The sequence below is a fragment of the Cherax quadricarinatus genome, chromosome 47 (assembly GCF_038502225.1).
Source record: "Cherax quadricarinatus isolate ZL_2023a chromosome 47, ASM3850222v1, whole genome shotgun sequence".
In the NCBI taxonomy this organism is placed as follows: Eukaryota; Metazoa; Arthropoda; class Malacostraca; order Decapoda; family Parastacidae; genus Cherax; species Cherax quadricarinatus.
The window spans coordinates 16,410,097-16,436,471 of NC_091338.1; the positions used below are offsets into that span (position 1 = coordinate 16,410,097).

The 26,375-nt window shown below is 38.0% G+C and overlaps 1 protein-coding gene across 7 annotated transcripts in view; it reads right to left on the reverse strand.

Moving 5' to 3' along the window:
* Positions 1-26,375, reverse strand: part of LOC128696472 (uncharacterized) — a 765,910-nt gene that overhangs the window by 114,880 nt on the left and 624,655 nt on the right. For all 7 annotated transcript variants that reach the window (XR_011393241.1, XM_070094722.1, XM_070094721.1 and 4 more), the window contains 3 exons: positions 24,314-24,412; positions 22,506-22,589; positions 1,049-1,169 (listed from right to left, as the gene is read on the reverse strand). Coding sequence is in view for 6 of the 7 variants with exons in the window: in XM_070094722.1 (XP_069950823.1) it covers positions 1,049-1,169; positions 22,506-22,589; positions 24,314-24,412 (304 nt within the window). In the remaining variant the exon portion in view is untranslated. The remainder of the gene's footprint in view (positions 1-1,048; positions 1,170-22,505; positions 22,590-24,313; positions 24,413-26,375) is intronic.

The window sequence follows — 26,375 nt, forward strand, 5'->3', positions numbered from 1 at the left end:
CCATAACATTGTCACTGGAATAGTCACCAGCACGGCTTGCAATAGCTGTGTTAGGGTGATTTTCATCCATAAAGGTTTGCAGTTCAACCCCCACTTTGCACACATTTCCTTAATTTTTGAAGTAGGCACAATGGATTCCACAACTGGCATAGGCTTCTCAGGGTTAGCCCCAAACCCTTCAAAATCTTTCTTAATTTCCATACTAATTCTCATCCTTTTTACCACAGGGTTGACACTAGAAGCTTTCTTGGGGCCCATGGTGACTTCTTTTGCAGAAACAAGCACCAAAAACACTGTGATAATATGGAATGTACCAAATGTATGCTTCGATGCGAGCACACTGGCTGGCTTGTAAACACTGGCACGCACGGGGCAGTTCAGGCCACATGTGGACACGTCCCAGACAAATCGCATGTGGCAGGTTTTTTAACGAGTGGCGAGGCAAAATTTTTGCGTTAAAATGTATTGAATACCGGATTTAACGTATACCGATGCCATCGAATGCCAGGGGTCCACTTCCTCTTACAACACGCATGGCTTACGGAGGAAGAATTCTGTTCCACTTCCCCATGGAGGTAAGAGGAAATAAACAAGAACAAGAACTAGAAAGAAAATAGAAGAAAACCCTGAGGGGTGTGTATATATATGCTTGTACATGTACATGTAGTGTGACCTAAGTGTAAGTAGAAGTAGCAAGACATACCTGAAATCTTGCATGTGTATAAGACAGAAAAAAAGACACCAACAATCCTACCAAAATGATATCAATAACATAAATACAGTGGACCCCCGGTTAACGATATTTTTTCATTCCAGAAGTATGTTCAGGTGCCAGTACTGACCGAATTTGTTCCCATAAGGAATATTGTGAAGTAGATTAGTCCATTTCAGACCCCCAAACATACACGTACAAACGCACTTACATAAATACACTTACATAATTGGTCGCATTGGGAGGTGATCGTTAAGCGGGGGTCCACTGTAAATTATAGTACCTATATTTTTAAATCAAATGTTACACAGCAAAATGTTTAAATTTTCTATTTACCTGTGTCAGGTGTAGTTTCAAAATGGGTCCGAGATTTAGAAATGTGCCTCCAGAGAGTATGTAACCGAGAGGCTAAAGTTGGAGTTAGTGAGGTCTTACTTGGGCACACTGTTCCATTTACCTATAGAAGAAAAATGTCATCATTAGAGAAATAAATAAATCATTACTGCATTTTTGTTTTGTTGCCTTTCAGTACTTCTGCCATGCTCAATGTTTGAAATTTTAATTATATTATGAACTGCAGGTTACAACTCCACATACTAAATACAGCTTCTTCTCACTTAACGATGAAGTTGCATTCCTAAGACCATGTTGGTAAACGAATTCATTACTAAGCAAGGAGCATACTATAATGGTAGTGGGTTTGTGTCAACCATCTTTGATATTGTTTAATGTCACCTTTGCATCATTTATAACATTTTTAGTATATTTTTAAATGTTTATACAGTAGTGTAGTGTATAATGTCATAAACAGAATAGAGGAAATCAGCTCTAATATACATTATTTATGCATGTATACTGGTCAGAGAGCTGGTCGTAAGTCCAAATTATCGGTTAGCAAGTATGTTGCTAAGTGAAGAAAAGCTGTAATGAGCGTAGCTCAAATCAAACACACAACATATGTACTGTAATAAACATATATTCGAGTCCAATAGTTAAATGATGTTACACAGCTACCATAAATTTTAATATTAAACACAAAACTGGGCCAGGGGGCAGTGACCCCAGAGACCAACTTTAGTTACAGAAAAACCAACGTTAGTTACCTCAGGAACTAATATTGGTAGTCCTGGGAACTGACAATAATGACCACAGGAATATGAGCAGCCCAGAATCCAACATCAACTGACCCCAAAAAGCAATGTTGGTAATATCAGGAACCACAATCAAGTAGACATCAGCAGTAATTACACATACAGTGGAACTTCGGTCTTCATAGGCCCTAGTCTTTATGTAAAACTATAGTTATTCTCTATAATATGTATTTTTTGTCAACATTTCCCATAAGAAATAGTGAAAATCCAATTAATCCATTCCAGACACCCAAAAATATTAACTTATTAGCTTATGAGAGGTTTTTACAAGGCAGAAGTGTTATAGGAGGAGCAGAGTACGTATATGAAGAGTAAAAGAAAGGTGAACAGAGTGGTGAGAGAGTGCAAAAGGAGAGCAGATGATAGAGTGAGAGAGGCACGGTCAAGAAATTTTAATAAAAATAAGAACAAATTTTGGAGTGAGTTAAACAAGTTAAGAAAGCCTAGAGAACGAATGGATTTCTCAGTTAACCCCTTGACTGTCGCAGCCCCAAATCCTGAGGTGTCTCCTGGTGTTGCAAAATTAAAAAAAAAAAAAAAACAATTCTTATGAAATGATAGAGAATCTTTTCCCGATTGTAATGACACCAAAAAAATGAAATTTGATGGAAAACTGACGGAATTATGCTCTCGCGAAGTTAGCGACCTCGGCGATATTTATGAATCAGCGATTTCGCCCACTTTGAGCCCTATTTTCGGCTAATTCCATTGTTCCAGTCGACCAAACTCATAGCTATTTCTTTAGAACTCCATTTTTTCTATCAATTGAGTACAAGAAACTGCCCATTTACCGATTTCAACTACCCAATAACATGGTCAGAAATTTGCAATTTGGCCAATTTCACAAAAATTAAAAAATGTGACAATTTCAAAATAGGGTCCAGAATGAACAATGCAGACATTCCTGGTTCTAAAATAACATTTTCTTTGTTAATCAGTCACGTCTCCAGGCCCCTCTGATTACTCTTGCTTTCAATTTTGAATTTTTATTCAAACAAAAAATAGAAGATTTACTGTTATGCAGGCTACTGCAATATTGTAATAATTGTTTAAATAATGTCAACCCATTCATGACTGCATATCAGAATGGCTACTTGGACATTTATTGGAAAATGACGTCATTTGTTTACTTTTGAACATCGGCAAAAATCAAATATTTCCCCTACTTCGAGCTCCATTTCAAGGTTCTTCTCATAGTAAAACCAATCAAACTCACCTCTATTTCTATAATATGCTTTCCATTCTATTAAATGAGACCAAGAAAACGAGAATACAACCATAAATACTACACGAAAATAGACCACAAAGTCGGCATTTTAATTAAAAAAACGGTCAGTTTTTTTTTCTCATTATGCACTGCATGCTGCAGGATTTTTTTTATATGGTGCACACTGACCACATAGACCCATTCTCTCACATGTGGGCCTACCAGCTTTCTCCTGCTTGATTTGAAGCCGCTAGAATTTATGAGTATATATATGTCAAAAACAGTGGCTTGTAAGGTGTATATATACGACCAAAACAGTCAAAGGGTTAAAAACAGAGTAGGGGAGTTAGTAGATGAGAAGATGGGGGTATTGGGTAGATGGCAGGAATATTTTGAGGAACTTTTAAATGTCGATGAAGAAAGGGAGGCGGTAATTTCATGCATTGGCCAGGGAGGTATACCATCTTTTAGGAGAGAGGAAGAGCTGGATGTGAGTGTGGTGGAGGTGCATGAGGCATTATGTAGAATGAAAGGGGGTAAAGCAGCTGGAACTGATGGGATCATGACAGAAATGTTAAAAGCAGGGGGGGATATAGTGTTAGAGTGGTTGGTATTTTTGTTTAATAAATGTATGAAAGAGGGTAAGGTACCTAGGGATTGGCAGAGAGCACGTATAGTTCCTTTACATAAAGGGAAGGGGCACAAAAGAGATTGTAAAAATTATAGAGGAATTAGTTTATTGAGTATACCAGGAAGAGTGTACGGTAGGGTTATTATTGAAAGAATTAGATGTAAGACAGAATGTAGGATTGAGGATGAGCAAGGAGGTCTTAGAGTGGGTAAGGGATGTGTAGATCAAGTGTTTACATTGAAGCATATATGTGAACAGTATTTAGATAAAGGTTGGGAAGTTTTTATTGTATTTATGGATTTAGAAAAGGAATATGATAGAGTGGATAGGGGAACAATGTGGCAGATGTTGCAAGTATATGGAATAGGTGGTAAGTTACTAAATGCTGTAAAGAGTTTTTATGAGGATAGTGAGGCTCAGGTTAGAGTGTGTAGAAGAGAGGGAGACTGCTTCCCAGTAAAAATAGGTCTTAGACAGGGATGTGTAATGTCACCATGGTTAATATATTTATAGATGGGGTTGTAAAAGAAGTAAATACTAGGGTGTTCGGGAGAGGGGTGGGATTAAATTATGGGAAATCAAATACAAAATGGGAATTGACACAGTTACTTTTTGCTGATGATACTGTGCTTATGGGAGATTCTAAAGAAAAATTGCAAAGGTTAGTGGATGGGTTTGAGTGTGTGTGTAAAGGTAGAAAGTTGAAAGTGAACATAGAAAAGAGTAAGGTGATGAGGGTATCAAATGCTTTAGATAAAGAAAAATTGGATATCAAATTGGGGAGGAGGAATATGGAAGAGGTGAATGTTTTCAGATATTTGGGAGTTGACATGTCAGAGGATGGATTTATGAAGGATGAGGTTAATCATAGAATTGATGAGGGGAAAGAGGTGGGTGGTGCACTGAGGTATATGTGGAGACAAAAAAAACATTATCCATGAAGGCAAAGAAGGGAATGTATGAAAGTATAGTGGTACTAACACTCTTAATGGGTGTGAAGCTTGGGTTGCAAATGCTGCAGTGAGGAGATGGTTGGAGGCAGTGGAGATGTCCTGTTTAAGGGCAATGTGTGGTGTAAATATTATGCAGAAAATTCGAAGTGTGGAAATTAGGAGGTGTGGAGTTAAAAGTATTAGTCAGAGTGCTGAAGAGGGGTTGTTGAGGTGGTATGGACATTTAGAGAGAATGAATCAAAGTGGAATGACATGGAGAGCGTATAAATCTGTAGGGAAAGGAAGGCGGGGTAAGGGGTCGTCCTTGAAAAGGTTGGAGGGAGGGGGTAAAGGAGGTTTTGTGGGCGAGGGGCTTGGACTTCCACCAAGCGTACATGAGCGTGTTAGATAGCAGTGAATGGAGACAAATGGTACAGTGGACCCCTGCCTTACGATCAGCTCCCAACTCGAACAATTATGTAAGTGTATTTTTGTAATTGGTTTTGTACATGTATTTTTGGGGGTCTGAAACAGACTAATCTAATTTACAATATTCCTTATGGGAACAAATTTGTTCGGTAACAGCACCCGAACAGACTTCTGGAATGAATTAATATCGTAAGTTGGGGGTCCACTGTATTTGGTACCTGACGAGCTGTTGGAGTGTGAGCAGGGTAATATTTAGTGAAGGGATTCAGGGAAACCAGTTTTTTTATATAGCTGGACTTGAGTCCTGGAAATGGGAAGTACATTGCCTGCACTTTAAAGGAGGGGTTTGGGATATTGGCAGTTTGGAGGGATATGTTGTGTATCTTTATACATATATGCTTCTAAACTGTTGTATCCTGAGTACCTCTGCAAAATCAGTGATTATGTGTGAGTGAGGTGAAAGTGTTGAATAATGATGAAAGTATTTTCTTTTTGGGGATTTTCTTTCTTTTTAGGTCACCCTGCCTTGGTGGGAGATGGCTGACTTGTTAAAAAAAAAAAAAAAAAAAAAAAAGTAGTTTTACATACAGACTAGGGCATACGAAAACCGAGGGCCCACTGTCCATACATTTTGACCCACAAAAATGTAATGACATGATTGAAAACAAACCATACCATGGGTGGGGCTTGAACTCACAGTTAGCGAGTCATAAACCTAATCGCGAGTTCAAGCCCCTCCTATTGTATATTTTTTTTTTTAAACATGTCGGCCATATCCCATGGAGGCAAGGTGACCCAAAAAAGAAAGAAAAACCCCAAAAGAAAGAAAAAACTTTCATCATCATTCAACACTTTCACCATCACTCATACATATAGCTAGCCCTCCAGTTTCTCGAGTTCCACTTTCACAAGCTTCAAACATTCACGAATGCCCAGTCGCCCAATCATATTTACCAAACAAATGCGGGAAAAAAGTATATAATCACCTCCACTGAACTGTCATCAGTAGCTGCATGGCTAACTATCATCACCATCATCATCGTCATTGTCATCATCATCACAAGTCGTCAAAGTTCGTCTGCCTAACTTTATGAGTGGTGAGTGTTTTGTTCATTCATTACTTCTTATTAACCCCTTCAGGGTCCAAGGCCCAAATCTGAAGTGGTGCCCCAGTGTCCAAGAATTTTCAAAAAAAAAAATTTGTTATTTTTTCTTATGAAATAGTAGAGAATCTTTTTGTGAAGGTAATAAAACAAAAAGTACGAAATTTTATGAAAAATTGACGAAATTATGCTCTCGCGAATTTTGATGTGTCAGCGATATTTACGAATCGGCGATTTTGCCGACTTTGACTCCCATTTTAGGCCAATTACATTATTCCAGTCAACTAAATTCTTAGCTATTTCACTAGTATTACTTCTATTCTATCGATTGAGCACAAGAAATCGCCAAGTCAACTGTTTCAACTACAAATTAAAGTGATCGGAAATTGTTAATTTGGCCAATTTAACACAAAGTTCAAAATATTCCAATTTCAAAATAGGGTCCAGAATAAACAATGTAGGTATTCCTGGAACTAAACTAACATTTCTTCTGTTCATTAGTTACGTTTTGAGGCTTTACAAATAAATTCCATTTTGATTTTTTATTCACATAATGAATTTTTATTCACACCAAAAAATAGAAGATTTACTGTTATGCAATACTGTAATAATTGTATAAATATCATCACCATATTTGTGAATGCATATTAGACCCACCGGCTGGCGTGTATTAGACGTGTGAGATCGTTTGTTTACTCTTGAATATCGGCAAAAATTTAACATTTCTGCTACTTTGAGCTCAGTTTCAAGCCATTTCCAGCGCTAAAACCAATTAAAATCATCTCTATTTCTGTAATGTCTTCCATTCTATCAAATGAGACCAAGAAATCGCAAATAGAACTATAAAAAACATACGAAAAAACACTGCAAAGTCGCTGTTTTAATCGAAAAATCATGATTTCAGTTTTTTTCTCTCATTATACACAGCGTGCTGCAGGATCTGTTTTATGTGGTGCACACATACCACATAGATGTATTCTCTCATATCTAGGCCCAAATGTACCACTCACTCACAGTTTATCAGAGTGAGCTGAGCTCATGACGTAGATCTACGGTTTGGACCCTGAACGTAAAGCCGTAGATCTACGGGACGGACCCTCAAAGGATTAAACCATAACATGTATATACAACCTAGGTAGTAGGTTGGTAGACAGCAACTGCCCAGGGAGGTACTACCGTCCTGCCAAGTGAGTGTAAAACAAAAGCCTGTAATTGTTTCACATGATGGTAGGATTGCTGGTGTCTTTTTATTCTGTCTCATACACATGCAAGATTTCAGGTACGTCTTGCTACTTCTACTTACACTTAAGTCACACTACACATACATGTACAAACATATATATACACACCCCTCTGGGTTTTCTTCTATTTTCTTACTAGTTCTTGTTCTTGTTTATTTCCTCTTACCTCTATGGGGAAGTGAAACAGAATTCTTCCTCCGTAAGCCATGCGTGTTGTAAGAGGTGACTAAAATGCCAGGAGCAAGGGGCTAGTAACTCCTTCTCCTGTATATATTACTAAATGTAAAAGGAGAAACTTTCGTTTTTCCTTTTGGGCCACCCCACCTCGGTGGGATATGGCCGGTGTGTTGAAAGAAGAAAGAAAAGATGTATATACAATATTTTCATGTGTTTTATGATTGTTCATAGTTCAATAGGTTAACGAAGCAGTATTGTTAAGCTAAGTAAATGCTATTATTATATTTACCTACAATATATTTGCACATCAAAACATTCACAAACACTACAGTACAGTATTATTATATTTCCCTACATCATATTTGCGCACGAAACATTCGCGAATTTTCAAGATTCGCGAGGTTCTTGATCCCCTAACTCTTGCGAATGTGGAGGGCCTCCTGTAATCACTGTCTTTGTAGAGGCACTCAGATACAATTTAGAAATCCTTCTAAACTGCCAATATCCCAAACCCCTCCTTTAAAGTGCAGGCATTGTACTTCCCATTTCCAGGACATAAGTCCAGCTAACCAGTTTCCCTGAATCCCTTCACAATATATTACCCTGCTCACACAGTTCCTGAAAACCATTCACCTCCATTCACTGCTATCTAACATGCTCACACATGCTTGCTAGAAGTCCAAGCCCCTTGCTCACAAAACCACCTTTACCCTCTCCCTCCAACCTTTTCGAGGACGATGTACATTTATTTTCTACATCAGTAGCTTCCCACCAAGGCAATAAAACCCAGATACTATAATGAATTCATTACTATATCAAAAGTAATCTGATGGGCCTGTCATTGCTCAGTGTAAGTTCATGTAAGCCTAATTTCATCTAGTATTTCTTTTTTTGTCAGGAAACAACATGAGAAGAAAGATACCATGTTCAGTTACAGTATAGGAGAAGGCAAGGTAGGTGTCAGGAATACCCAGGTGTAAAAATTATTCAAGCACCACATACTACTAAAGATAATACACAAATAACCTGCACATAGGAGAGAGGAGCTTACGATGATGTTTCAGTCCAACTTGGACCATTTACAAACTGTAGCATACCCATAAATAAAATCCTATGTGTGAGATTTTGAAAAAAATTATTTTCCTTATAGAATGAAAGAGTACATTTTTATTAATCAAATAAGACTAGAATAAGTGGAATCTGATAAAAACTTATGATTTTATGGTGTGTTACAGTTGGCAAAAAAAAAAAAAACACTTTGAAACAGCAGCATAAATGTGCCAACAATACTTATGCTTTACAATTTATTGGTGCCAAATTATGATTCTTTTCAGTTTTTTAATTGGTTTTAATGTGAACACTATGTACACTAGTTTCTTATGATATTAGATGTTTAAATATGTTTTAGCACTTCAAACAAGGGGAAATGCTTAGCCTGACATTGCTCCACTTGGAATATACAGAATATATTAGTCAAATAGTTACTGTTTATTCTATTTTTTTTACTACTTTGGTCTTCTAACATTATGTACAAGGAATATTTAAAATACTATTGTTGTTTCAAGGAGTAACACTCCTCAAAACATGGAAATAAGTCACAGTATTTGACTAAACTGGGTTACCTAGGGTTAATTATTTGTTATTTATTTAAGTTCGAGGGAATATCCTGGGTCACATTAAAGTTGTGTGTGTCCATAACACCTGTGTGCTTTCCAGACTATACTATAGAACATAAATTTACAACACAATCTTATGATATTACAATTGTTTCAAGGTGTAATCTCTTGGAAATATGGAAATAAGTCACATTGTTTGACTTTATTGGGTTATCCTGGATTAAATCTACTTAGTGTGCTTTATGGCTGAATTTCACTGTTAGTATAGGTCCGCCATCACAAATCCGGCAATCAATTCGGTTCCTTCAGTTATTCGGCACTAATTTTGGCTAGCATAATTTCAAATTTCCAGGGTTGTCACACCAACCTGCTGGTACTGTTTGGTGGTGCTACTTGCTGCATAAGACATTCTAATTTCTTTTTCTCCATTTATTGTTATAACCTGCTTACTTTTAGCCCTAGCCATGGTTCCAATGAATAAAAAAAAGTGTTTTTCGTTGTGTAAAGCACCTATACAGTACATTGTCCATTAAAGATAAGATGGCTTTGAAGCCACTGTCGGTTGCTATGAGCTCAGTCTCGTGATGCAGGAGAATATGCTTTATTATTACGCTAATATCAACACTACAGCTTATTGCCTCAGTCTCGGCTGAGTGGTTGAGGGGAGAAGACGTGTGCTAGAGATCTGGACCTACTAATTTGCAGGCCTACCCATTTCTCCCGACTGATAAGTCATCATTAAAACTCATACTGTTGGAAGACAGCTTCAGTGTTGTGAGAACTCTTATGTGTGAGTTGTGACTAAGGATATACCTAGTGAAACACTGGAAATAGTTTTCCTTTTTAAAAAGGCCCTCACAAGCCTCTGCTTCCCCTCTGCCTTTCACTTGACCTCAGCCTTTCACCTCTATCAACATACAGTGTAGAGGCGAATTTTGCTAGTCCACTGCTACTCGTGCCTCTGAAAATGCACACAGCTCATCCCTTTACTAACCTGAGGAATAACGACGAGTGTGCAGTCCTACGTGAGTTGGTAACCCAGGTGTGCACACACACTGAAAATTCATCTTTCATTCCAAGACACGTGTGCTAGAAGTTCTGCAAGTTTGGAGTGAGTAACTATTTGTACGAGTATTGCAGTGTTTGGTAACTCTTGAGAAGTCTGCCTCAGTCAGTGACCTTGAGCGAGGCACTGCATCACCTGCCTGAGACTTTCGCCCATACTATGTGAAGAGAGGCAAATGTGCGTGCTCAGTTACCCCTGCTGTTCTCCTGTATCCCCAACTCTCCGCCTTTAAACTCAGCCGTTCGCCTCTATCAAGGTGCAGTGTAGAGGTGTATTTTGCTGCTCCACTGGTACTCGAATATCTGAGTTCCGCACAGCTAGTCACCTCTGCCTACCTGAGAAATACAGACAAAACTCCCATCCTGCGTGAGTTGGCGATCCAGACCTGACAGTGCAGCTTGTACAAAATGTGTTATATCTCTAACTGAGGAAGATGACCTTTTATTCTTCTATGCACTGAGTGTTTCTGGGAGAAATGCTGCATAGTTGGAACAAAACAAGAGTGGTTAAGAACAATTTAACGAGCACTGAGTACCTGGTAACTCCTTTCGAAGACGGCTTTTTAACTGTAACATGCCAAAGGTTCATCTATAAACATAGTAAGTTTGTGCTGATTTGTTTGTCCACAGAGTGAAAATTTGTCTGTCATTCCAAGACACGTGTGCTAGATGTGTTAAGTGCTGCGGGTTTGTAGTAATTAACGAGTAGTACAGTGTTGGTAACTCTCGAGACAACTCTGGGCCCAGTGAATGACCTTGAAAATGGCACTGCGACCCGCAGGCCACTACACCCATATTGCCTGTGTCTAGCGAACTCTTATGTGTGAACTGTGATTAGTGATATACCTAGTGAAACACAAACATGTTGATTTGAAGTGGCTGTAGGAGGCCTACCTTCACTCCGCCTCGCCTGCCTCCCCTCCTTCCTCGATTTGGAACTCAGCCATTCGCCTCTATTTACTTATGGTCTAGAGGCAGTTTTTGCCAGACCACATAAGTGCTTGAGTGCCCGTGTCAGTCCTCTGTGCCGCACTCCACTCATCTTACGAATGTGTCTCCTGTGTGCCTACCTGCCTGCTACAAGCAAATATCCAGGTGGTTGACATGGGCTTAGCAAGCACATTCAAGCAAGCTTGAAAGCAGAATTCCAAGCTAGCCAGAACAAGCTAAGGCAGCCTGCAGTTACAGCTGTCCTAAGGCCCAGCATGTCTACGTCTACATTCTACAGTGCTGCTGGCATACCAATGTTTCCTGTAGTGGCTTAGTTAAGAACAATTTAACGAGCACTGCAGTACTGACTTTTTAAGTGGGACATGCCAGAGGTTCACCTATAAACATAATAAGTTTGTGGTGATTTGCTTGTACACAGTGAACATTCATCTGTCATACGTGTGCTAGAAGTGTTAACCCTTTCAGGGTCCAAGGCCCAAATCTGGAGTCACGCACCAGTGTCCAAGAATTTTCAAAAAAAAAATTTGTTATTTTTTCTTATGAAATCGTAGAGAATCTTTTTGTGAAGGTAATAAAACAAAAAGTACGAAATTTGGTGGAAAATTTACGAAATTATGCTCTCGCGAATTTTGATGTGTCAGCGATATTTACGAATCGGCGATTTTGCCGACTTTGACTCCCATTTTAGGCCAATTACATTATTCCAGTCAACCAAATTCTTAGCTATTTCACTAGTATTACTTCTATTCTATCGATTGAGCACAAGAAATTGCCAAGTCAACTGTTTCAACTACAAAATAAAGTGATCGGAAATTGTTAATTTGGCCAATTTAACACAAAGTTCAAAATATTCCAATTTCAAAATAGGGTCCAGAATGAACAATGTAGGCATTCCTGGCACTAAACTAACGTTTCCTCTGTTCATTAGTTATGTTTTGAGGCTTTACAAATAAATTCCATTTTGATTTTTTATTCACATAATGAATTTTTATTCACACCAAAAAATAGAAGCTTTACTGTTATGCAATACTGTAATAATTGTATAAATATCATCACCATATTTGTGAATGTATATTAGACCCACCAGCTGATGTGTATTAGACGTGTGAGGTCGTTTGTTTACTCTTGAATATCGGCAAAAATTTAACATTTCTGCTACTTTGAGCTCAGTTTCAAGCCATTTCCAGTGCTAAAACCAATCAAAATCATCTCTATTTCTGTAATATGTCTTCCATTCTATCAAATGAGACCAAGAAATAGCAAATACAACTATAAAAAACATACGAAAAAACACTGCAAAGTTGCTGTTTTAATCGAAAAATCATGATTTCATTTTTTTTCTCTCATTATACACAGTGTGCTGCAGGATCTGTTTTATGTGGTGCACACATACCACATAGATGTATTCTCTCATATCTAGGCCCAAATGTACCACTCACAGTTTATCAGAGTGAGCTGAGCTCATGGCGTAGATCTACGGTTTGGACCCTGAACGTAAAGCCGTAGATCTACGGGACGGACCCTGAAAGGGTTAAGTGCTGCTTTCCCCAACAGTTAATTGTCATTTGTAAGCCTGTATTAAGACTTTAAAAGGCTCAGAGTGTACTTCAGTGTAGCGACTCCTTACATTTAATAAATCAGTGTAATATATGCTCTGCTCAGTGTAACTGAACTATTAAATATGGTTACATAATTAATTTGCTTGTCCTAGTGTCATTGTTGTGTTTCTAATACATTTTCTCCTTCAGATTGAAACTTTACTGCTAAATTCCCAGTATTATTTCAAATTGCACTGTTCATCTGTGGTGTGAGTGTGTAACTTATGCTTTGCATTTTTACTGTGAACAAGCTTACTCCTGCATAATGTTCAATTTCATGAATACTTTATCTCTTGAGTAATTCGGTTACCTTTCAACTGTGTTAAGCAAGAGTCAGCCTGTTAACATCTATGTTCCTTGCCATCTCATCTAGTGGGTTTAGCGCCTAGTTAAAATTGTAATAGTAACAATTTGCAATCATTATACTTCCAGTTATACATTGTGTAAATTGTTTTAGACTATTTGATCAACTGGATTGTAGTGTTTAACTTCTGACACACCAAGACACCAAGTTAATGACTACAGACTCGCACTGACACATAATAAACATATTAAACTAAAACACTGGTAACTCTCCAGAAGCTGGACCTAGTGTGTGACCTTGAGAAGTTGAGAGTATTTATTACGGCCAGCGGTGTACCACTCTCACCCATATTTACATCAACACAAGTGTATTCTAAGTGATAAAGTGTACACTTGGTGTACTTGGTAACACTTGTCATACATAGTAACGTGTGTGTAAGTGAGATTGTTTAGGTACTGGTTCATCTATCTACAGTTGCACACTTATGCTTGCATACATATATAACATAGTAACGTGTGAGTTACCCAGGATGGACCAAGGAAGTCGACCAGAGTGATTTATCTCATTGTCATTGTAACATTACCTAGTTACTTTTTTTTTTTTTTTAGTAATATTGTTTACAATCTATGGTTGGGGTAAGAGGTCGTCATCAGCATTCATTGTGATGTCTGCTATATTATTATTTCAGTGAGGTACATTAGGTGGCAGTAGCCTGAACTGACTCAAGTGAAAGTTATCATTGAATTTGAACCTCTTGTTTAATGTGATATATGTCAGAATTCTAATTTTATCCTCAATATTACCTACTTTGTCTCTCTCTCTCTCTTTTCATCTTTGTAATTTGTGATAAGGTGTAAGACCTCGCCTGTACCATCCATTATATCATTATATGTACCATATTATTAACACACATACAAGAAGTCTCTGAATGTATTTTTAGTAAGGTGTGTATCGTATTAAGTAGTAGTAATCTGGGTTAAGTATAATTGGAAGTGTTCATTGAACTTGAGCACTTGTGTCATATGATCTATTTTAGACTTCTGACTTTATAGTAAATATCTACTCTTGCATAAGCTATAAGGGGAAGATAAGCGAGGAATTCTTGTGTTGTGAGTCTTACACGAGATATCATCACTGGCAAACATGGCAACTGTCATAGAGGAACCTATTTCTGCAGGTGATGGAAATGATGATAGCTTCCAGACCTTTAAAAGTAAACAAAAGAGAAAAAGTGAGAAAGGGCTAGAGCGTCGACGTAGTCAGACTCACTTGACTCGTACACAATGTGACACTAAATGTCCTTGGTGCACAGAGGCTGCAAGAAGTCTTTCTTCAAAGGAAGAATGTGTTAAGCTGAACTTCCCTGACAACACCCTGCTGCCTGCTAAGTGTGCATGGCTAATGGAAGCTGTAAACAAGCATCCTAACTCAAGGATCCAATTTAGGAAAAACACACACAACTTTGTGTTTGTGGAACAGAATGAAGAACTGATCAATGATCTACTTAGTACACCTTATGGGGGTATTAAGCTGCTCCGCACTCCATCAGACACTCACCACTTTGGATACCCTCTCTACATGGACCCATCCCATCTGACTCTCAGTGAGCATATCATCAAGCCTAAAAGACTTAAAGGAAAATCCCAAATTATTGCCAGTTGGGTGGGTCCTGTGCCCCTCCCCCGGAATATCTGGGTGCATGGTTTACGTTTCCTAAACATCGAAGTGTACCTACCTCCTAAACATAGGTGTTACAAATGCCAGCACTATGGCCATGTTGCAGTAGACTGTGGAATACTACATTCTTGGTGTGGTAAGTGTGCTGGGAAACATTCCACTAGAGAATGCACAGTAGGCCCTGACAGCCAAAAATTTAAGTGTATTAACTGTAAAGAAGTTGGGGTTACAGTTTCCCACAAGGACTGCAGTCAGAACCCAAACAACCTTTGATGTAAACCTGATAACAGTCCTTTAATGGTAACTGAGGATGAGGCCATCCAGTCTACCACAGCCAGATCTGAGACTGAACCTCTGCAAAGTGTGCAAGAACCCCACCTCACTGCAAAGGATTCTGGTGATACCAGAATGCCATCACACACACCAGCTGTGGAGGAGCTAGCCATCTCTGCTAGCACATGTGGAACTACTGGTCTGCCACTACTGATACCTATGGCTACACCTGAATATGGGGATGAGTTTGTCATTTCTCCCAATACACACAACTACAACAGTCAGACGGACACCACACAGGTAACCCCCCTGGAAATTGGAGATGAGTCAGATGCACAGGACCTACCTGCAATGAATGATGAAACAGACTTGCCACAGGCACCATCAGAGAACACTAATGTAACTATGGTACCTGTTAAGGTGATAGGTGTTAAAGAAAGCACTAACTCAGAAGTGCCATCCTCCGGAGAGGCATTGGATTCGCCTGACCTTCCTCATATTATAACAAATTTCCAGAAAAAAATTGAGCATCTTGAACAGATCCTGACAAGTTTAATAAATATATGTAATCAGGATGATGCTCTTGAGCATGGTGATGATGTCAAAAGTGTAGCAATCTCCGTTCAGCTTCCAGCAATTTGTAAGAAAGAAGCCCATGACTCTTGCCTTCAAGACTTGCCTTGGAACTGGCTGCCAATATGCCGAAAAATGCTTAAAAATAAAGGTCCTGAAGATAAAGACATACAAACTACGCTATTTGCTCTTAAGTGCCTGCACACTGTAGTCAAAGCATAATAGTTTTACCATCTTATGAGCAAGAGATTGTAATAACTCACTACAATGGATACATTACAAATCTTTACATGGAACATTGCTTCCATCAGGAAGCGGTTGCCTGACTTACATCGTATTAGTGCAACCAAGAATATTGATGTCATCTGTTTGCAGGAATGTAGATTGAAAGATGGAGCACCTCCACCAAACTTGCCTGGATATGCAGCTTATAACCTAAGGTCAACCAACTGTTGTGTGATGTATGTCAGAAAGAACTTGCCACATTCACTCCTTTCCTTGCAGAGTCGAGTTAACATGCAGTATCATGGTGTCAAAGTATATGCAGGCGATTTTTCCATAAACATTTTTAATCTCTATGCCCCAGCGAACCAGCTTCGACCTGATGCTTTACCAGATCGCATCAACAGTGAACCTACCATCATTCTTGGAGATTTTAATGCCAGACATAAGAATATTGGTGGGTCTATAACGAACACCAATGGAACTAAACTAGTGAAATTGCTAAATGAGCATGATAATGTTCGAATTGTGGGCACTACTGAGCCTACTCACATATATGGTGGCATACTAGATCTGTGTCTTGGATTTAATAAATCATATACGATCCATGACTCTGTCATAGTTGATGATCTTCTATCTGATCACTTCCCAGCGACTAACAACTGTCAATCTTGATCACATCTCCAGCAATCAAGGAGCTAAATACAGAAGGAGGAAACTTATTCTCAAACCAGAACACAGAGACAACTTTATTAACCACTTGGATCAATGGTATAAGAATTACGAGCCCATTGGCACACAAAAATTTAATGATGATTTAATTACCACTATTGAGAGTGTTCTCACAGATCAAGTGGGCAGGAATAGGAAACAAAGACCCTCCACTATAAATAACAATAAAAACCAATGTAAATACTATAATGATCCACAGCTATGCAATCTAACACATGCAGCTAGGAGGATTGGTAAAGCATACCATGAATGTAGAACCCCAGACCTGCTCAGAATGTTCCAAGCTGCATTAACAAATGCAAGGAATAGAAAGGAAGAACTTAGGCAACAGGAATGGGAACAGTTTGTTAATGGATTAAATAGGTCCACCCCTTTAAGTTTGGCTTGGAAAGGTATAAATAAAATAACCAGGAAAAAGACTGGCAATGTTGCTCATCCCTTTCCTCTTGAAAAAGCAAATGACCTCATAAATGACTGGTCCAAAACATCCAGGCATGAAAACTTTCCATCTCATATTAGAAAAAATTTAGAGAGTACTTCTGAAGAAATGTTGAAACTGATTAATTTTATAAGCCAAAATATTGATGAGAGTGATTGCCTCTTTACCGAGTATGAATTAGATAATGCATTAACCAAAGGTCGATCAACTGCTCCTGGAGAGGATGGTATAACCTATGATACTCTCAGAACTCTAAGGCACGTGCCTGATAACCCTTTGTTGGCACTGTATAATCTCAGTTACATTGAGGGCGTTCTTCCTACTTCCTGGACCAATAGTCTCATTGTGCCTATCCCTAAGCCCCAACAGCCTGATACATTTAGTTAATAGTTGTCTTTGTAAAACTTTTGAAAGAATGATACTTAACAGACTGTACTACAGAATCAGACACCAATTTTCCCCCTAACTCTATGGGTTCATGAAAGGTAAAAGTGTGCAGAACTGTATTTCCACCTTTCTCACTGCACACACCTCTACTAGTTTTACCACTTTTCTTGATCTAAAATCTGCATTTGATATTGCGAACAGAACCGTTATATTACATGAACTAGCCAAAATGAATATTGGTGGTAGCTTACTCTGCTAGATAATAGGATACCTGTCAAATGGAGTATCCTCTGTCCTTTACCAAGGCTTCAGAAGTGATTCTAAAGAAATGTCTTTAGGTACACCGCAGGGAGGAGTTCTTAGTCCCATGCTATTTAATATTCTGATTAATGCTCTCCTAAATGCTCTACCTGCCTCACCTAAACATATAGCTATAAGCTATGCTGATGATATCATGATCCATACAACAGGGCATAAGAAGATGAATACCATTCTTAATGAAGTTCAAGCAATTTGTAATCGACTAGGCCTCATAATATCTTCCTCTAAAACAAAGATATTAACAAGCAAACGACATCCCCCACCCATCTATTTGCAGGGTGAAATCATTAGCTACGTTAAAACTTACAGATATCTTGGTGTAGATGTACCCTTTAACAAATCCACTATACCACAACTAAACAAGAAATGCAAAGCTAGGCTAAATGCTCTCAAAGCTGTTGCTGGCTACAACCCCAACTATGGTGCTAATGTGAGAATCGTGAGAATGATGTACATAGCCTATGTTAGGTCCTTAATTGATTATGCTGCTCCCATGTTGATATTAACTAGAGAAAGTTCTCTCCGACCCTTGGAGTTAATGCAAAATGAAGCTCTCAGGATTATTCTTGGCTGTCCCAGATATACAAAAGTTCTTAACATGAGGAAGGAGCTTGGTATTTCTAGTATCAGTGATAGGATTGTTGAGATTAACACTGTACTCGGTATTAGAATGTTGAGAAACGAACCAGACACTGTCACAATGAATCTTACCAAGTGTCTAGAGGTAAATACACACAGATCTAAATGGATTGTGAAAATGTGCAATTGCATTAAGTTTTATAACCTGCATGAACTGTATCACTGTAGGCAACAAGAGCATTTCACCCCTCCGTGGAAGATGTGTTCATTTAATATCACTTACCTACAAGTCCCTCCCAAGAAGCTCATTGCTAGTAATCCCTTCCTTAAATCTCTTGTTAGAGCAACTGCTCAAGAAGAAATTTCTCACCTAGCTGGTAGTAATAAGTTATCACAAGTTATATACACTGATGGATCTAAACAGGAGTCTTCTGGCAGGGCTGCATCTGCTCTTGTTGCCACCTCCCTAGTTAAGAACGATAATAAATTTGTTGAGTTAGGCATAAGAATTAACAACTGGGCGTCTACACTGCAAACTGAATTGTTTGCAATCCTAATGGCGCTAAAGCTAACCTATGACACTGAGCTTGACTCTATCATCATTACTGATTCTATGTCATCACTGAAGGCTCCTGACTCATATAATGACTCCAACAACATGCTCATTGGAGAAGCCAGGTATAGATACTCAAAAATTAGGGACAAAGGAATTAATGTACAATTGCTATGGATCCCATCACACATTGGATTACTCCTTCATGATAAAGTTGATATGTTAGCCAAGAAGAGTACCCAGAAGGAGAATGTAGAATATAACTTTGGTATAACTGTGTCTAGCATTAGGAATAATATTAGGAGAGAAGTAAATAATGAAAATGATTGTTATAGGAATGCAGTTAGAAGCCTGAGTAGATCTATAACCCACTATGATAACATGAATGTAGATAAGTATGTTTATGGAGCAACTTGCAATGTGAACAGACTGACTGATGTTGTAGTGGCCAGGCTTAGGCTTGGTTACAAGTACTTCTGGCAGTTTGGGAGACACACAGATGATGATCAAACTAAATGTAAATTATGTGATCAGGCATATGGTCACTGTCTTGAACACTTATTGAGGAATACAGAGACAGACAGTATAATAACCTATGTGACATGTCAAGATATCTTATTAAGCAAATTTCCTAAATTTGCTTGTAACAGATAAGCAAACTATAGATATGTAGATATAAATCCATATGTATTCCTGTTAACCCTTTGGGGCCTAGTTCCTAGGCCTTTTGTGTATCCATATGCTCTCGCGCTACCGTCCACAGGATGGATATGGGGTGCACAATAAACTAGCCACTTCGGTGGCAAAATCTAGCTTATTGCCTATCACAATTGATCTAATATGACATAATAAACAATATAAATAACATAAAACATGTTAAATACTCCAGAATGAATAATATTTGGCATAATACCGAGCAGTTCAACGGAGGTATGAAGAGGATACAAGACACAAGTACCATTCTCCTATCCCTGTCTTGGGGCTTATATTAGAGAAAACGGAGTAGCACAGGGCTAACTGTGATATACACTCGTACTGCACCATAAACCTGAAACAAAAAAGCTATTTTCTCTATATACATTACCACACATAGCAGTATATGTGTAGAGAACCTAGGATAACCCAAAAAAGTCAGACGTGGCTTATTTCTAGTACCTGGCTTGGGGTAGCCATATATGATTTTTGGTAAATATTCGATGCTCAGCCAGGGTAGAAACATTGGGCGTGTTTCTTGACACCTGTTGTCTATGTTCACCCATCAGTAAAGGGGTACATGGGTGTTAGTCGACTGGTGTGGGTGTTATCCTGGGACACACCTAATTTGCTTGAAATACTCAGCATAACAAGCGGCTTTCCATATAGTAGTATGTCACTGATGTCAGCTATGTCTGTATCCCATGTACATGTACGTGTAGTAAATGGGAAATGGGAAGCACAATGCCTGCACTTTAAAGGAGGGGTTTGGGATATTGGCAGTTTGGAGGGATATGTTGTGTATCTTTATATGTATATGCTTCTAAACTGTTGTATTCTGAGCACCTCTGCAAAAACAGTGATTGTGTGTGAGTGTGGTGAAAGTGTTGAATGATGATGAAAGCATTTTCTTTTTGGGGATTTTCTTTCTTTTTTGGGTCACCCTGCCTCGGTGGGAGACAGCCAACTTGTTGAAAAAAAAAAAAATTATTATTGTTGTTGTTGTTATTTTCTCATTTGTTTGTTCGGTTATCTTACTGAAACTTGGACAATGTATGATGGAAAGATATTTCTTACTGTACACCAAAAATGAAAGAAATCAGACCATAAATAGCAGAGTTCACTTCTCAGCCATTACCGGCCTCTTAGCGGTATATTTTTGTATGTTTTTTATGGTTATATTCTCGTTTTTTCGGTCTCATTTGATAGAATGGAAGATATATTACAGAAATAGATATGATTTTGATTGCTTACATGACAAAAAGTACCTTGAAATTGCGCTCACAGTAGCCGAAAAGTTCTATTCTTTAGCAATGCTCGAGTACCTGTCCGCCTGCCAGTCCAAATTCCAATATGCAGTCAAGAATGGGTTGACATTATTTATACAATTACAATAATGCAGTAGTCTGCATAACAGTAAATCTTCTATTTTTTTGTGTGAATAAAAATTCCAAATGGTAAGCAAGAGTAATATGAGGGGCCTGGAGCCATGACTAATGAACAGAGAAAATTTTATTTTAGTGCCAGGAATGTCTGCAGTGTCTATTCTGGACCCTATTTTGAAATTGGCATCTGTGAAATTGGCCAAATTGCCAATTTCTGACCAGTTTATTGGGTAGTTGAAATAGGTGAATGGGCGGTTTCTTGTACTCAGTCGACAGACTAGAAGTAAGTAAGTTTATTCAGGTACTATACACAAATATAGTTACATAGATTATCATACATAGCAGCGTATGTATAGAGAACCTAGGATAACCCAAAAAAAGTAAGACAAAGTGACTTATTTCCAGTACCTGGCTTGGGCTTGCCATGATTTTTTGTAAATACTATTGTTTTTTTCTCAGTTGTTTGTTGGGCTATCTCACTGAAACTTGGGAAATGTATGATGGAAAGATGCTTCTTAACGTACACCAAAAATAAAAAAGATGGACGATAAATAAGGGAGTTCACTTCTCAGCCATTAGCCGCCTCTTTGTGGTATATTTTCATATGGTTATTATGGTTGTATTCATGTTTTTTTGGTTTCATCTGATAGACTGGAAGATATATTACAGAAATAGACATGATTTTGATTGCTTTCATGATGAAAAGTACCTTGAAATTGAGCTCAAAGTAGCGGAAATGTTCGATTTTTGCCAAAGTTCAATGAACTTTGTGTAAGTCAAAGTTGGTTAATTTTATTAAGTGTATTCTAACCTAACCACTCTGTAATCTGGCAAACTCAGTAATCTGGCACACTACAGGTCCCAATGATGCCAGATTTGTGATGGAGAACCAGTATCATGAAACTGTAATAAGTCTGCAATGAATAAATCATCTTTGTGTCACTTCTACACCTTGTTTGCTGGTAGGGAAACTTGTGGTGGAACAACAGCTCATTACATCGTTTAACTTTGCTGGTTAGGCATACTAGTATGTCAGAGATAGTCATCACCTGAGTAGTTAACAAAGATGTACTGTGTGGACCCTTCTGGCTTTAGAAGACCCAAGAGTTGTGTTGAGGTCAAAAAATATTGGCAGGTGGCAGATATAAAGGTATGAAAAATTGTGGATACTAGTACACTGGACACACAATTGTCAGTTGAGTACTGGTAGAGTGGATACAGTTTAAGAGTTAAAGTCCATTTGTTTATATATGAGGTTGTAAAAGAAGTAAATGCTAGGGTGTTGAGAGAGGTGTAAGATAATCTCATATGAAGTGAAAGTTGTCACAGATGCTCTTTATCAATGACACAGTTCTCCTGGGATATTCTGAAGAACAATTGCGAAGGTTTGTGAAGAAGTTTGGGGTTATTGCAGGTCAACACTGGCAATCACACATTCTCAAAACTGCATGAAATTAAAATATATTTGAATACATTATAGGATACTTTTTTGTTACTTTTTAAAAAGACAGATAAGCTTATAATACTGTACTGTACATAATTAAAATACCATACCTGGGACAACTCAAAATCTGACATGAATGGATCTTGGCACAGAAGAGCCCTTAGACTGACTGGAGAACACAGAGGTAACCATACCTGAAATAAAAAGAAAATTTTGTCTATTGTACATAACAAGACAAACAAACTACTCTGTAAAAAACAAAAAAAGTTGTAGATATCAGGGAGATTCATATACTGATATAAACATACATTGTACATACACAGTAATGTACATTAAAAAAGTTTCTACAGAAAGCGATATTTTATTTTATAAAACTTTTAGCTAAATGCTGGTACAGGAAGGCACATCATCAATAAGGTGCTTTTCAATTACACGTATTCTTGCTTATTATTTTTCAGTGCTTGCTTTGTTCTTAAGATGGTTTTTGGTGATGGCACTTTTTCATTATTTTTACTTTCGCATTTTTTTTTTTAGGCTTATCCCTATTGTAAAGTTAGTAAATGATAGTGTAAATATGCTTTTAGGCTTTTATATGCACTGGCAAGTGGAAAAAAAAAAAAAAGGGTTGTGATTCGTTTTATGGTAGTGGTCTGGAACCAAACACATGAAGGGATGCTCTAGTGGTACTACCATGATAAATGTTTCTGTTTGAATTCATAGGGCCATCACAGTACACTCCATTATATATTTTTTTTTTAACACACTGGCTGTTTCCTACCGAGGCAGGGTGACCCAAAAAGAAAGAAAAGCCCAAAAAGAAAGAAAAACCCAAAAAGAAAGAAAAACCCAAAGAGAAAGAAAAAACTTTCATCATTCAACGTCCCTCCAAACTGCCAATATCCCAAACCCCTCCTTTAAAGCGCAGGCATTGTACTTCCCATTTCCAGGACTCAAGTCCGGCTAACTGGTTTCCCTGAATCCCTTCACAAAATATTACCCTGTTCACACTCCAACAGCTCATCAGGTCCCAAAAACCATTTGTCTCCATTCACTCTTATTTAACACAGTCACACACGCTTGCTGGAAGTCCAAGCCCCTTGCCCACAAAACCTCCTTTACCCTTTCCTTCCAACCTTTTTGGAGATGACCCCTACCCTGCTCTCCAAGGTCGTTCTACTTTGTCCCATTCTCTCTAAATGACCAAACACTGTAACGAATAAAAATCACCTTACTCTTATACATATCTATATCAATATGCAATGACAACTACATTGTAACAAATAAAAAACTTTTGAGTCAACAAGTCACTATGCTTTAAAAAATATTGCCTTTTTCATGCTCTGAGAAATGTTAAAACTATTTTATCTATATGTTCTTCAGTTCAATTTACATGATTGTTAATTACAAACTGTTTTCAGGAAAGATATTAGCAAATATTAGTGAAGGGATTCTGGGAAACTGGTTATTTTATATAACCGGACTTGAATCCTGGAAATGGGAAGTATGTACAATGCCTGCACTCTAAAGGAGGGGTTTGAGATATTGGCAGTTTGGAGAGATATATTGTGTATTTTTAAATGTATATACTTCTAAACTGTTGTATCCTGGGCACCTCTGCAAAAACAGTGATTATGTGTGAGTGAGGTGAAAGTGTTGAATGATGATGGAAGTATTTTCTTTTTGGGGATTTTTTTTTCTTTGTTTTTGGGTCACCCTGCCTCGGTGGGAGACAGTCGACTTGTTGAAAAAAAAAAAAAAAAATTAGCAGATATTAGCAAATTATATAAAAAGGCATTTGATGCAATTGTATACTGTGAATTTAATAGTCAAATTTCATTCATGATGAAATATCTCAACAAACAAGTTTAAATACAATACTTAATTTCTGATATAAACAGATATTATACCATATTCTTACCCCAAAGAAGAAGAGTACATTAGACGTCCAGGCCCACGTTCTATGCAAAAAATTAAACCAGCGCCAAAAAGGCCAACGTGTAGAAGTTGTTCTGATCAACTGAAAAATTTAAATTGAATAATTATTATTATTTCACCATCAATTCAGTAATTATATGAACGTTTTCATATTGGGAAGCACTAAACCTGTATGGGTGAAACAGCACCTGGGAATGAGAGGATGTCGGGTTTAATTTGAGACAGGACAGGAGAGTTCCCATTATTAGTATCAAGGTACCCACCTTAAGGGGTTAATAATTAGAACACAAATAAATAAATCCTAGGTAGTAGGTTGGTAGACAGCAACCGCCCAGGGAGGTACTACCGTCCTGCCAAGTGAGTGTAAAACGGAAACCTGTAATTGTTTTACATGATGGTAGGATTGCTGGTGTTCATTTTTCTGTCTCATAAACATGCAAGGTTTCAGGTACGTCTTGCTACTTCTACTTACACTTAGGTCACACTACACATACATGTACAAGCATATATGTATATACACACCCCTCTGGGTTTTCTTCCATTTTTCTTACTAGTTCTTGTTCTTGTTTATTTCCTCTTACCTCCATGGGGAAGTGGAACAGAATTCTTCCTCCATAAGCCATGCGTGTTGTAAGAGGCTACTAAAATGCCGGGAGCAAGGAGCTAGTAACCTCTTCCACTGTATATATTACTAAATGTAAAAGGAGAAACTTTCGTTTTTCCTTTTGGGCCACCCCGCCTCGGTGGGATACGGCCGGTGTGTTGAAAGAGATAAATAAATAAATAAATAATGAGATAAGACATAATCTCTCCCTCACACCCTTCCCCAAAAGCCCATCCACACTAACCCAACCCCCACCCACCCACACACCCCACCCACACACACTATTTTTTTTAACAATACAGCCATATTCCACCAAGGCAGGGTGACCTAAAAAGAAAAATGAAAGTTTTCTTTTTAAATTTAGTAATTTATACAGAAGGGGTTACTAGCCCCTTGCTCCCATCATTTTAGTTGCCTCTTGCAACACGCATGGGCCGGGCATGGGAACACAGGATCGAGTCCTTGCCAAGCCTCAATTCTGTTAATGACAAATGTATATACAGCGTCTCCTCACCTAACAACGTACTCATTTACCAATGACTCAGATTTATGATGGGCTCTCTGACCAGTGTGCATACTTAATGTATATTAGAGCTGACTTCCTTTTTTCTGTTTATTACAATATACCAGAGAGACTGGTAAAAACGAAAATCGGCGAAAACTGAAACCATTTTTCTCATAAGAAATAATGGAAATCTAATTAATCTGCTTCAGACACCCAGAAGTATTAAAAAAAAATTTTTTTTTAGCTTAAATATAGATTTACATGCTGAAAAGAATGACAAATAAATATAAAGCACTAATAAAATGTATAAATGAATATTTAACATCACACTTACCTTATTGAAGACTCTTGTGGTGTATGGCAGATGGGGCGGAGGGGATAGGGAGGCGAGTTTATTGTTGGAGACAGGACAGTATGCTTCAATATGACACTAATATCAACTCCACAGCTTATTTATCTATCATAATTCAACTAATATGACATAATATATATTAATAACATAGAAACATGACATATACTCTAGAATGAATAAAATATGTCATTATGTATGTCTTGAATGGTGTTGTGTTGTTGGGTGTATATGGGCTACTGAGAGCATAAGCCGTACATAGTGGTGGTGGAGGCGGCAGTCTTGTCAGTAGCCCTATATAACTCCAACAACATTGGAGGAGTTAGGTTCGTGCTGTCCTTTTTCTATCAATGAATCGCTTAACTTACTTGTTACACTGTTAATTCTACACTTTATCGCTAGCTGGTGCTATAGCCTTTATTGACTCATGCTGCTTTAGTATCATACATATCGCAGAAACACTGAATCATTGAAGAAGGCACATTCTTTCCTCTCTCTTCCTCCTCCACTTTGGTACTTTGCTACGATTTCTTTCTTCAATTCTATTGTGTTTCTCACTTTCTTTACCAAAGGACTGGCACTAGGAA